The 12,600-nt window shown below is 39.3% G+C and overlaps 1 protein-coding gene across 1 annotated transcript in view; it reads right to left on the bottom strand.

Annotated features, from left to right (window-relative positions):
• The window catches only part of Ziz (dedicator of cytokinesis protein Ziz), a 542,949-nt gene that overhangs the window by 342,901 nt on the left and 187,448 nt on the right, over window positions 1-12,600 (bottom strand). Inside the window, exon 13 of the mRNA XM_067151766.2 lies at window positions 7,238-7,317. Within this exon, the coding sequence (XP_067007867.2) occupies window positions 7,238-7,317 (80 nt within the window). The remainder of the gene's footprint in view (window positions 1-7,237; window positions 7,318-12,600) is intronic.

The following is a 12,600-nucleotide window of genomic DNA, read 5'->3' as shown; positions in this document are numbered from 1 at the left end:
CGGTGGAGCTCCGTCATGTTGAAACCACATTCTGCAGCGGTCAAGGAGTGGCACATATTCCAAGAATGGTGTAGATCATCTTGGAGAAACCGCAGATAGTGTTCTCCCATCAGATAACTCTCAAAGAAATGGGGACCAATGAGGTGATCACTCACGATGCCACACTATACGTTCATGCCCCACTGAAACTGAAAAGCTTCCTGTCGTACCCATTGGGGATTATCCACTCTCGCCGATTTACAGTTCCGCTGCTGTGGAACTGCGCTTCGTACTTAAATAAGATACTCACCAAAAAGGCAGGATCAGTGTCCACATGCTGTAGGATCCATTGACAGAGCACCACCCGGGCTCCGAAATTATGATCATGGAAATCCTCGTGTAGGTGCAGATGGTACAGGATAAAACGGTGGGTATGCAATATCCGCATAACAGACGCCCGGCTGATGTTCGTCTCCTGTGCAACGGCCTGTGTGCTAGTGTGAATTATGTCAGATAGTATCCAGGAGAACCTCTTCATTGTGAGCAGACATCAAGGGATGATCTCCAACAGGCTAAGTCCTTCCAGTATCCCACATACTTCCTCTCACACTCCGAAATGTCATGCCTGTCAGTTCACTTTTATCCGGATGGCGTTCTTGATACAGATGTTGTTCCTGGTGTGCATTCTGTCTAGCTTATTCATAGATGAGTAACATATCCACATACTTGTCACTAGAATACATCATGAGACAATGAATAAGCTTCAAGCTGTGTTGTACCTTGCCTCGAAGGAGGGGTGTCTATGCGGCTACGTACCTACCTGTCATTGCATGTTGTCATCTCTCCAATGGGGCACACATTGACCTAGCCGTGGTCTACAAAGTTGGAACTGTACGACGTAGCTAACTGGTTGCCTGTGTCCTAACCACACACCACAGGCTCCTCATCCTTGTCCAACCCAGCTCCTTACCCTATGCCATGATACATACGGTCCTTTACAGGGACAAATAAACAAATCACTCTGTGGAAGCTATCAAGAATGCAACATTACCACATCCCAGGCAACTGATGGGGGGGGGGATTACTTGTGTGGGATTCGAACCTTTAAGCACTGTCCACTACCACATCCCCCGCCATGCCCTTGCCATGTGAGCTACTGCAAGACTTGACACGCAGTGCTCAGTTCCCAGCCTATACAATACCTGCTCCTAGTCTCTGCATGCACCTCCCGTTTTAATGTACGTGATCTTCGTATCTGTGGTCGTTTCACGGTTTCATTTGAGGTACTCATACTGAATTAATAGTGGTATTCACAATTCCTGCTCTCTTCTAGCCCATAAAAACACATCTCATTATATTACCCCAGTTTACGGAGAGGGAACGATGTATTTCAGATTTGTAGTAAAAGCAGCGGGATGTATAAAACTACATCACAAGGGGCTGGTGGACCACCCAGTATATACTGTACTAGGAAGGAAAGATGGAACTGTAATTCTGACTGACAGACCAAGAATATAATAAACAACAACCGTTGTCTGAAAAGTTTTGAGACAGGCTATTATTATAAATAAAATTAAAATTGTAGCAATATTACTGGTTTTATGTCTCACTAACTACTTTGATGGTTTAAGAGACACCAAGGAGCCAAACTTTTGTCCTGCAGGAGTTATTTTACGTGCCAGTAAATCTACCGACACAAAGCACTTTCAAAGACCATCAGACATAACTCAGATTGAACCCTCCAACTTGAGCTCAGAAAGCAACACTCTATGGCTGAGCTATTAACCTGGCAGAATTAGAATTAACAAGATATACTTTGTTAGGTGGTACGATACCCTTTAACCACTAACTGACCTTTGGTTGCGATTCCACATAATTCTACCACATGACAGCACTGTGCTTATTAAAGAAGGTGCCTGCGCTGTGGTGGTATTAGAGCATAAAATTCTGAATGAAGTTAGGAAAGACAGCTGTGTAAACCTGGAACCTTATCCATAAGCTTAAGATGAACAGTTATTATCACAACCATAAATACTTCAGAGGCACATGAGTTCCGTGGCTGTCTTTCCTAATTTCACACAGAATTTCATACTTGCACATTGCTCGATTTTCAAATCCAGGCAATCACCACCTAGACAACAAAACCGTCACAGCGTGGGCAACTATGTATTTAAGCACCGTCTGCCACATGGTGCAGAATCACAGACAAGAGTCAGTTCAAGGTTACAGAGTACCATACCACCTGCCAACAGAGTAATTCTAGTTAATTCTCTTTTCTTTTTTTTTTTTCCGATTGGCTTTACGTTCCACTGACACAGATAGGTCTATAGTGATGATGGGAGAGGTAAGGGATAGGAGTGGGAAGGAAGTGGCCATGGCATTAATTAAGGTACAGGGCCGATGACCTTCGATGTTAGGCCCCTTAAAACAACAAGCAAGCAAGCAGCAATTAAGGTACAGCCCTGGCATTTCCCTGGAGTGAAAATGGGAAACCATGGAAAACCATCTTCAGGGCTGTCGACAGTGGAGTTCGAATCCACTATTCCTTCAAACAACAGAAGAAAATGCTATCAAACTAAAAAATATCAGGAGGAAATTCTCATAAAATATTAGAAGAATTAAGAGGGAAATCCATCAAGATATAATAAACTCTATACAAGTTAATTATCATAACATCAATTTTAGAAACTATTATAAAAATTTTGGAAGAAAACTACAAAAATACACCTCTCCTACATTTTTGCTGAAAGATGAAGATGGAAAAATTGTACACAGTAATAGTGAAAATGCTGAGATTATGGAAAAAGCATTCAGTAAACATTTGTACTGTGAAGAACCTCAGGAACTAAATAAACATAATAACGAGATTAAAGCCACTTATAGTTTACAACACCAGTTATTGCATTTATTTGTTTATTTATTTTAATATAATGAGCCATGAAAATCTACATTCATTATTCCTAGGAACTATCACAAATTAATACAAATATCCCAATAAATAACTAATAAAGAACTTGTCAAAAATTTGAAAATGCACTCAAAGAACTTAAAAACTATAAGGCATGCGAAGAAGACCAGGTTTTTGTAGAGAAGTGGAAATATTCAAATAACACGTTAGGATTTCCTTACACATGGCTTTAACAAAAATCTGGATTACTGAACAATTTCCAGAACATTGGACAATGGCCTTAATACACCCTCTTCACATAAAAGGAGATAACAGTAACCTGGATAAATGATAAAGGATTATCTATCTTGGACTGCACATAAGATTTCTTCGAAGATCTTATATTGAAGGATTAAAGATCAACTGGAACAAGAGATACGAGGATACCAGGGAGGCTTCAGACCCTGGACAAGTTGTGCTGAACAAATGATCACTCTAAAATTAATAACAGCATACTACAGAAAACAAAACAAGCCTACGGTAATAACATTTGTTGACTTTCAGAAGGCATACGAATTACAGGGTCTGACAGAAACAATCTACCACTTTCAACGATTGGTAACATGTACGGCCTTGCAGTGAGGATAGAAATGAGCAGGGTAGTGTGTAGCAGGAAGGATGCCATGTCAGTTACCATGGAGCGTTGGACCACAACACATCACGCTTTTGTGACTGAAGCATATTTCAAAAGTAGTGACAGTGTGGTAGCTACGCAGCAGAAGTTTCAACAATTCAACATTGGGAGACATGGAAAAGTACCAGAGAGGCACACAATTCGGGGGTGGATTGAGCAGTTTCGTGCTACTGCAAGTGCCACAAATAAGAAGTCAAGGACAGTGCAGGCGCCAGAAAACACTGAGACAGTCCTACGCGTTCAGCAAAGAAACACAATTTTACACATGTCAGACAGAAATGTGGGCTGCATTCTCCACAATGATTTAGCTTATCATCCACACAAAATGAGATTTTAGGCTCCCCTTATATACCAGAGCTTGACCCTGAGCAGAAACATCATTGATATTACCTGATATTTTAAAATCTCAGTATCTCCTCAAATAATACGGCTATCAACTTGAAACTTGAACACTAGCTATTCATTATCGCCAGCTATATGGTCTTGTTATCCATTTGCTGATATTCAATCAGGAAGCAGAGATATAAAACAGCTTCCAGATGATTCTCTCTGACGTGCGGGCCACATGTTCCGTGACGTCGTGGTCGTGCCTTAGCAAGCTGCAGCGAGCTCACTAGCAGGAAGCGTTGCATCACAGTCCACAACGCACACAATTTAAACAGATGAAACACGCCGTGCAGTTCCCAGTTCGACCACGGGCGGTTCCTGTTTCAATATATATACATACACATTTCACCAATCTATACAGCAACTGCCGACCAACAAATCCGGCTCCATTTAGCATCTAATGCTTACTTCACCCATACCAGCTGCTTTTTCATACTTCTGACTGCTAGTTCTGATTTGAATATCGTTATGTCTCTCTTTTTCCAAGTCAACACCTCGTACTTCTAACACTATTTTCTGCATTTAACAGTTTGTCAAAATACCCTTTCCATCTCTTCTGGCTGTGCTAATAACTCTCCACCCTCCTCTTTCACCAGCTGTTAGTACACTCTTTCCTCTTACTTCTAGTAAGTTCATACAGAATATTTTTATCACCATTAACTTCCTTTTCCAGCCCTCATGTGAGTCCTTCCCCAACTTATCTTCTTTTCTTCAGCTACCACTCTTTTGCATCTACTTTTAATTTTCTGGTAGTTCCTTTCTTTCTCTCTCACTGCTTCCTTCACCTTCCATTCAACCATGGTGTCGCCTCTTCCTTCACACTTGTGGATGTTCTACAATGAACGTTCTCTTCACAACTTATTAATGCCTTTTTAAACTTGGGCCATACTACTTCCACACTTCCCAATTCAGTGTCTGGAATGCTATGTTACACGAACTCCTGTATTTTTTTTAAATTCCAGTACCTTTATTTTACTTCTTCGTTCATTTCAACCAGGGCCCAGTATATGGGAAGCCAGGTGACAAAAGCACTTGACTGTGTCATGCATAGCTAGTCAGCAGACGAGAATATTGTGCCATATCTGAAATACTTATTTTTTTACTGTGCGTGAAAGAGCCATACTAAATACTAAATGAATAGAGACATTACAGTAACATCAGTGTACAAACAAAAGGGTGATTAATGACCAGGCACCCATAGGTACTGGCTTAGCTGTAGCTGCTATGGAGTCAGTATGATGTACGTCTGCCCTTCGCTGCTATCAAAGCCTTTACACTTCAAGGGAGTCTTTCCACTAAGTTGCAATAAAAGTCTGTCAGCAATTTTTTCCATTCCTCCTGCAACATGGTGAACATTTTTATAGTAATTTTGGGGCGAACAGGTCTGACTGTCAACCTTAAGTTAAGATCAAGGCTTTGAGCAGGCAATTCAAATTCTATCATTACCATTTCAACAAACAACTCTGTTATGGTCTTGGCATTATGAAAGCATTCATTGTCATGATGAAAACGAATCGGGTCAGTTTCAAATTATTGAGACACGGTGGGTAAGCATACAACTGTCCAGCCAATACTGCCTGACAGACTTCAGCATTCATGGGTTGAGGGTCTAAAATCTGTGGACCAAGATTAAATCACAAAAAACAGGTTCACACCATAATTCCTCCTCCACCAAATTTGACAGTGGGAACAATGTACTCCTGTAAGTAACACTCACCTGGCATTCACCAGATGCATACACACCAGTTGGACTGCTACAACATGTAACAGGATTCATCACTCCACCCCCCTCGTTCTACAGTACACAGGTGTCATGTTTTATGTCACTGTAATCGGTGGCAGGCATTCCATTTGGTGATCCTTAGCTTATGCATTGCTGCTCAGATGCCAATGGAAAGTCTATGGCCCTGATTTCTAATGGAGCATGCTGGTTTGACATCACTACATGTCAAAGGCACCAACAGTCCCTATCTACGTATTAGCTGTTTTGGCTTCCCTGATCAAGGTGGAGGTTTTATATTCCCTGGCATTTCCATTTCATCTCTACCTTACTTACTGTTGAACGCAGTATATGACACCACAAATCTCACAGTGAAATGGTCAACTCTATGGGCACCGATAATCATGCCATTTCAGCCACACTCAGCTCTTGTCGTACATCCATTTCGACTGCCAGAGCTAGCAAACATTCTCATCTAAGTGCCGACAGCCTTATATAGGCTCACGATATGCTCGAGGATTAGTCTACGTTCCTTTCAGGGCGTGTCCGGTTTTTATGACAATGTAGCAATCAGATTTAGCACAACTGAATATATTAATTACAATCTTTATCTTCTTCTGTAACACATTCATGAAGTGGCAAAAGTTTAACAAAGACAATAACACACCTTTTTCGAAACTTTTTGCTTGAACAATTATTTTCAAAATTTATTTCATATCATTGCATTATCCACCACGAAGATAATGCACAAAAGTTATAAAGTTTGACCCTATCATGAAAGTAGTAACTCGTGATAAATTACATCAAGTCGTCCTGTACCGTCGACTGTTCAAAAATCTTTTTAACGTACCAGATGCTAACCATGGTGATGTAAATTTCCATGCCATCATGAGCTTCATCAAAATTAATGATCAATCTGGCCTAACAGACTTGCACCTAGATGACACATTAGGAGCAGCTATAAACCAGATTTTTCTCAACTTGCAGTAAACATAGAATGTCAAAGGAGGAGGTGGTGGCGGCAGCGGCAGTGGTGGTTGTTTAGCCAGTTTTCAACATTTAAACCAGTGATTGGGCCAACTCTGGGTATTTGAACCTAATAACAACCAGCATTTATAGGCAGTCAAAAGAGGCACAAACTCATTGGTTCAAGTTTAAAGAAGAATAAAACACAAACGAAGTTTTATTTGAAAAAGTTTTGCAATGACATAACATTTCAGTGTAAAATTAAGTAAATTAAGTAAATTTTGCATTAATTGTGTCTTTAAAACACATTAAAAAGGAGGTATATAAGCCATGAAAAATGGAAATACAAAAGTACAAGCCTTTATAAGAATTCTACAAAGTTACAGATTTTAATTCCCATAGGAAACTTGAAATATTTGTCCTAATGAGTAAATTCATAATTGGGATTTTATTGAAAATTATTAACCTTCCAACTAACTCATTCTCAAAATATTTTAGCTGGAAGGTTTAATACTGTTATTGCAAAAAAATCACCACCCTTAAAGGAAATCTGGCACAGAATAATTAGAAGGCATGATTAAAAAGAAGAAAGAAAAGAACTTACTCTCTGGAAGTTCAGTCACAGCTTCAATTTTTATCTTGATCCAGCCAGGTATTACTGTCAAGCGACTCATTTTATCTGGCCTGAAAGCATTTACAGGCAGTCAAAAGAGGCACATAACTACAATATTTCAGTATGGGCAATAGCTATAAACAGAGGCAAAACTATAGAATATCTTTTATAACTCCACAAAAAGCTATGCAAATAAAGTAAGTCCAAGTGTACTGCTGTATAAAGGTAAGTTACAGAAATAAAAATAGACATTAATTATGAGGCGCTTACAGGCACTCTAAAAACTTGAAAATTGGTACCAGAGAACCAGATATGACAAAAACCCCTAGAAAAATAAAAGTTATATAAAGTAGTAAGATACAGCTGAAACCAAGTGATTAGGAACAAAACATGTGTATTGACAAATTAAAGTAGGTAATACAATAATGTTAAATCAATCTAGTACACATATCTAACTGAATGAATTTTGACCCTTTATGCTGAAGAACACAATGGACCTGATTCACAATATTATCATCTAACATGGTCCATTACATTGGTGATTGGCAGTTATCATAGAGATTTGTACGTGTAGTAAAGTGCAGAGGTACTGCAAGTAAAACATAAATCAAACTTTGTATGGAATAAGTATTGAGGAAAAGAGAATTCTTAGGCAAGGGTATGAAAGGGACATATAGAAATTATGAAAGAAAATTAATTTTACAATGTTGGTTTTAAAGATATTGCAATGAGTGAGGAGTTTACAATTGGTGAAAGTATTTGCAATATTGACATTAGAAGGCTACTATTATAATTAAAATGAACAAAGCAATAGTCTGTTAAAAACAAGTGGTAAAATTGCTATAAAATTATGTTGACCGACCAGCGGTTACAATTAGACAAAGATTTTCGTCATTTTCGTCTTTGTACGAGTCTTTTACTATATGTTAATTTTAGTTCAAGTCTCTACAACACTGTATAAAAATTAGTTTTATTTTATTTATATGTAAATCAGGTTACTGATTTTATTTCAAGGTTAAGGCAATGGCTGATGATGCCTATATACAAGGCGAAACATGCGCCTTTTTAGTTAACATGTCAATGTAAATCAACAAAGACAAGAATTATTGTATTGATTAAGTGGTCAAATTAATAAATTAACTTATTGTTATTATTCCAAGCATAACTGTATGTTGGATTACTAAGTAGTGTTATAATTATAAGCTGACATGTTTTGACCTTGCTACCAAGATCGCCTCAGAGCAATGCCAACAATGGCAATTGTCACTCTATAGAAACTACACTGAAGGTAAAAAGACCGTATTAAAAGAGTAGTTCATTCCAGAGCCTTCAGAGTCAAACAGAAAGATGTTGAAGACTCAACTAAGGAGGGCAGATGTACTCAATATACAGCCATCATCGTTAAAATTTCTGGGGTGATTAGCAATTTCCGCTGGCCCCGTGATGTAGGAGTAGCGTGCCTGCCTCTTACCTGGAGGCCCCGAGTTCGATTCCCGGCCAGGTCAGGGACTTTTACCTTGACCTGAGGGCTGGTTCGAGGTCTACCCAGCCTACATGATTAGAATTGAGGAGCTATCTGACGGTGAGACAGCGGCCCCGGTCTAGAAAGCCAAGAATAACGGCTGAGAGGATTCGTCGTGCTCACCAGACGACACCTCGTCATCTGCAGGCCTTTGGGCTGAGCAGCGGTCGCTTGGCAGGTCAAGGCCCTTCAAGGGCTGTAGTGGCATGGGGTTTGGGGTTAGCAATTTCTACCACCTCACAAATTATTCTAGGTGAAAAATATTTCTCCTTACAAATGCCAGATGTTTCATCAAAAATGATTTAACGGTTATTATGTTTGGCATGCTTTGCCACAGCTGACCTATCTGGCTGGCAAAGACATAATTGCCTATGATGTTCCTTACCCTTGTTGTTACCTTCCTATGTGTTTGGCCTGTGTAAACGAATCCACAGGAACAAGGAATCATACATATTCCAGCAGTGCTTAAAATAAAAGGATCTTAAACAAATCGCAAACAATTACCTATGATGATATTAGGCGTGAAGGTGGTCTTAATATTACACCTACTAAGAATATAGCTATCCTATCTGTGATGGACTTGGCAAAAAGAGCAAACTTCCAGGAGGAGAACAACGTGTCAATCTTTCTTCTTTTTGCTAGCTGCTTTACGTCGCACCGACACAGAAAGGTCTTATGGCGACGATGGGACAGGAAAGGGCTAGGAGTGGGAAGGAAGCGGCCGTGGCCTTAATTGAGGTACAGTCCCAGCATTTGCCTGGTGTGAAAATGGGAAACCACGGAAAACCATTTTCAGGGCTGCCGACGGTGGGATTCGAACCTACTATCTCCCGAATACTGGATACTGGTCGCACTTAAGCGACTGCAGCTATCGAGCTCGGTAATCTGTTTTTCAGCTCAGGACGTAGCACAGAGAAGTTAACAGGAAAGAGACCACAAGGAAGACCCCGAGAGAGGTGGACTGATTCAGTGTGGGAGTGCATAGAGAAGAGGGGAGGAAAACAAAAATATATACTTAAAAAAGGAGAGTGGTGGAGAGACAAGCAGCGATGGAGATCCTTGTTTCACAACCCGACCTGGGAAGCTGGGAACGGGAAATGAAGATGATGATGATGGAGCATTAACACAAACCTTACTAGCCACAGAAGTGGAAGGAAGAGGAGGAGCACTCAAATAATAGAGAAGTCAGATGATAACAAAAGTGATGACATGAAAGAAATAAGTACAAATATATATCAAAACCTTTGCAGGAGGACGAGACGACTAAGAATGTTTAATTTTGACACACTTTTATATTAATAACTAAAACATCTCCTTTCCTTTACTTATCAGTATATTAACACACTATTTTAACATAAATTTGGATAAACTTTTCAGAATTTATAACAAAGCACTGTTATATCATTTTCCAGAAGAGGACGAGGGCAGATATGTGATAAAAGCTGCACTCAAAATTACTGCTGTTGGGATTAGAACCTTGCATATCTGAATGGTTCAGTTCCTCTGTTCTTTAATTTATTTGCTACAATGAAATGTACAACAGTTGTAACAAGACAGATTTAAGAAAGAAACCTCCGACGGATACCTAGAAAATTCGTTTGAGTTTTGCAAGGCATTCCACCTGCCGAAATCCTTGAGTACTGATACTGAACTTTTTGTTTTGAAATCATCAATAAGTATTTTAAGAAACTACCTTCAGTGATTTGCTTTAACATTCAAGAGACTTCTATGTATCTTTCTCTGTTACACAATATCAGTTGGTATTAAGTATACTTTGTCTTTTAGGCAACCTCTAAATTGAGGTGGTGTTACAGTGTAATAAATATATACAATGTTACATTCAGCTCAGGATCCATTCCATGTCGTACTACTTACAAATATTCTTTGTTTTCTTATGCCGTACCAAAACAGGCATGTCTTATGGCGACGATAGAATAGGAATGGCTAGGATTGGGAAGGAAGCGACCATGGACTTAATTAAGGTACAGCCCCAGCATTTTCCTGGAATGAAAATGAGAATCCAGGGAAAACTATTAACAGTGCTGTCGTAAGTGGGGATCGAACCCACTATCTCGCAAATGCAAGCTGACAGCTTATGATATATAAACTACATCTAGTAACACAGTAGTTCCTAATGGAGTATTTTTTTTTAATCCGTGGCCATGAAAGCCTTACTTGACAGTTTACCCATTTATTTCAGTTTTATTCAAAAACTGTTCAAGGATTTCATTCACAGTTTTTTCCTTCGAAGAGAAAACTCAAAACTTGCTAAATAATCTTTAAAGCATATGTAATAACGTACACTCACAAAGGATTCTGTTGTTCCTATATGCATTTACATCTTCATGGATCAGTTTAATAGTTTGAACGGTAAGTGATCCATTTTTCCGACTGTAGATTCATTGCAGAACTCCTTGCCACCTTCCACACCAAAATCCATTTGTTTTAATACCGGTATTTATTTTATATGCTACTAATTATGATGACCAAACCTCTCATGATACAGTTGTACTGATTCATGTGCTGTGACCAAATTTACCTGTATAATTTGCTCTGATGCAACAACAAGCATGTCAAGAACAAACAGGCTACCACTGTTGTATCCAGTCATCACTTGACACTTCTATCCTTGATTGTTGTGCTGTAGCCATTCAATGCAAACGCACACTGGCATCCAGTACATATAACACATTTCGCAATTCTGCATTATGGCAAATGCTGTTTTGACGTACTTGAATTTTAATTGCTCCTTGGTCATGAGCTTGCACACACACACGCACATCAATCTTCCCTGTCAAGGGAAATTTTCTCATAAACAGTAAATTTTGTATATGATTCAAAAGTTCGCTTATTCAAAGTGATGTTCTTGAACACATCATTACTGCAGTACTATTCATTAACAGTGATGAACTTCCTGTCCGAGACATCATTAAGTATAAGAGAAACAACATTGCCATCAGTTTACCACTTTTGCCACCTATCTTCTTCTGTGGACATTCCGCTGCCCAGTGTCTCAAGCGTTTGTATGCATTACACGGATGTTTCTGCCCTGCTTGTCCAATGTCTTCCTTCATTCCTTTTTTTTTTTTTGGTGCTGTGTCTTCTGAGTAATGAAAGCTAGACCAAGTTTGAGCACAAGTTATAGTTGTTGGAGTGTTTCTACTTCAATCATCTGTCATGGAACTGGAGGATGGCATCTCGACTATCTCTCTTAACACTTTGACGACGTGCCCCGGAGATCTCAATAGTACTGCAGCCAGCGGTTGTTGACAGGCCCCGGAGATCTCCGTTTTTACAAACGGGCATTGTTCCTAGATTGTTGTGCTATTTGCTGGCTATAATTTTAACCACTTTCAATCATGTCATGAAGTATAGGGATTGAAGATTTTAGTGTCAATCTAATTTTTTAATTGTACGGTTTTGTAGCCATGGAAACTTCGTATCTACACGGGTGTTCTTATGCGCTGATAATCATTGCAAATGGCAACGTGCCCTATGTGACAACAAAGTATTTCAACATTTATATGCAGATTTATTCTCTGATGTGCCACATGAGTGATGCGCCCTGAGAATTCTCGTAGTTTCTCAGTTGACGATAAGCGACAGCCGAAAGTAGGTACCAGGCTATGAGAATTCTCGCTTTTATGCACCTCATATTTCCTTGATTACTGATAAAATTGTGGGCGAGATTATGAGTTCCAAACGGTGTACTCATAGAATATAAATTATAGCTGCATCTTTCTTTCTTTAAACCTTCATGTATTTAACAAAATAATTTCGGATATGTAGAGCTATTCCCTGGAGCTCTGGTGCGGATGTCAACACAGCACAA

Source organism: Anabrus simplex, chromosome 7, assembly GCF_040414725.1.
Source record: "Anabrus simplex isolate iqAnaSimp1 chromosome 7, ASM4041472v1, whole genome shotgun sequence".
Taxonomy (NCBI): domain Eukaryota; kingdom Metazoa; phylum Arthropoda; class Insecta; order Orthoptera; family Tettigoniidae; genus Anabrus; species Anabrus simplex.
The sequence above is the reverse complement of the archived record's forward strand: the minus strand, read 5'-3'. Positions and strand labels throughout refer to the sequence as shown.